At 38.1% G+C, this 281-nt stretch overlaps 1 protein-coding gene across 1 annotated transcript in view; it reads left to right on the top strand.

Annotated features, from left to right (window-relative positions):
- The first annotated feature begins 120 nt into the window (after positions 1-120).
- The window catches only part of LOC107716428 (rho GTPase-activating protein 44-like), a 17,063-nt gene continuing 16,902 nt past the window's right edge, over positions 121-281 (top strand). The window contains exon 1 of the mRNA XM_016522882.1: positions 121-231. Coding sequence (XP_016378368.1) covers positions 170-231 — 62 coding nt within the window. The 5' untranslated portion in view covers positions 121-169. The remainder of the gene's footprint in view (positions 232-281) is intronic.

The raw sequence follows: 281 nt of genomic DNA, 5'->3' as shown, positions 1-281 counted from the left end.
GATAAACATCACATTTTCATTCTTGGGTGAACTATCCCTTTAATTAAACATTTCAATGAACATTTCATTTAGCATTAAACTTATTTAACTTTTTTTTTTATCTTGTTTGATTTCCAGGTATTTGATAAAATTTCTTGCCAAGCTGAACGAGTATCAGGATTACAATAAAATGACGCCAGGAAACATTGCGATTGTTCTGGGGCCAAACCTGCTGTGGGCGCATACGGAGGGGTACACACACACACACACACACACACACACACACACACACGCGCACTCAA

This window comes from Sinocyclocheilus rhinocerous, unplaced genomic scaffold, assembly GCF_001515625.1.
Source record: "Sinocyclocheilus rhinocerous isolate Xijiao unplaced genomic scaffold, SAMN03320098_v1.1 scaffold3237, whole genome shotgun sequence".
Classification (NCBI taxonomy): Eukaryota; Metazoa; Chordata; class Actinopteri; order Cypriniformes; family Cyprinidae; genus Sinocyclocheilus; species Sinocyclocheilus rhinocerous.
This window is presented reverse-complemented; position numbering and strand designations above follow the sequence as displayed.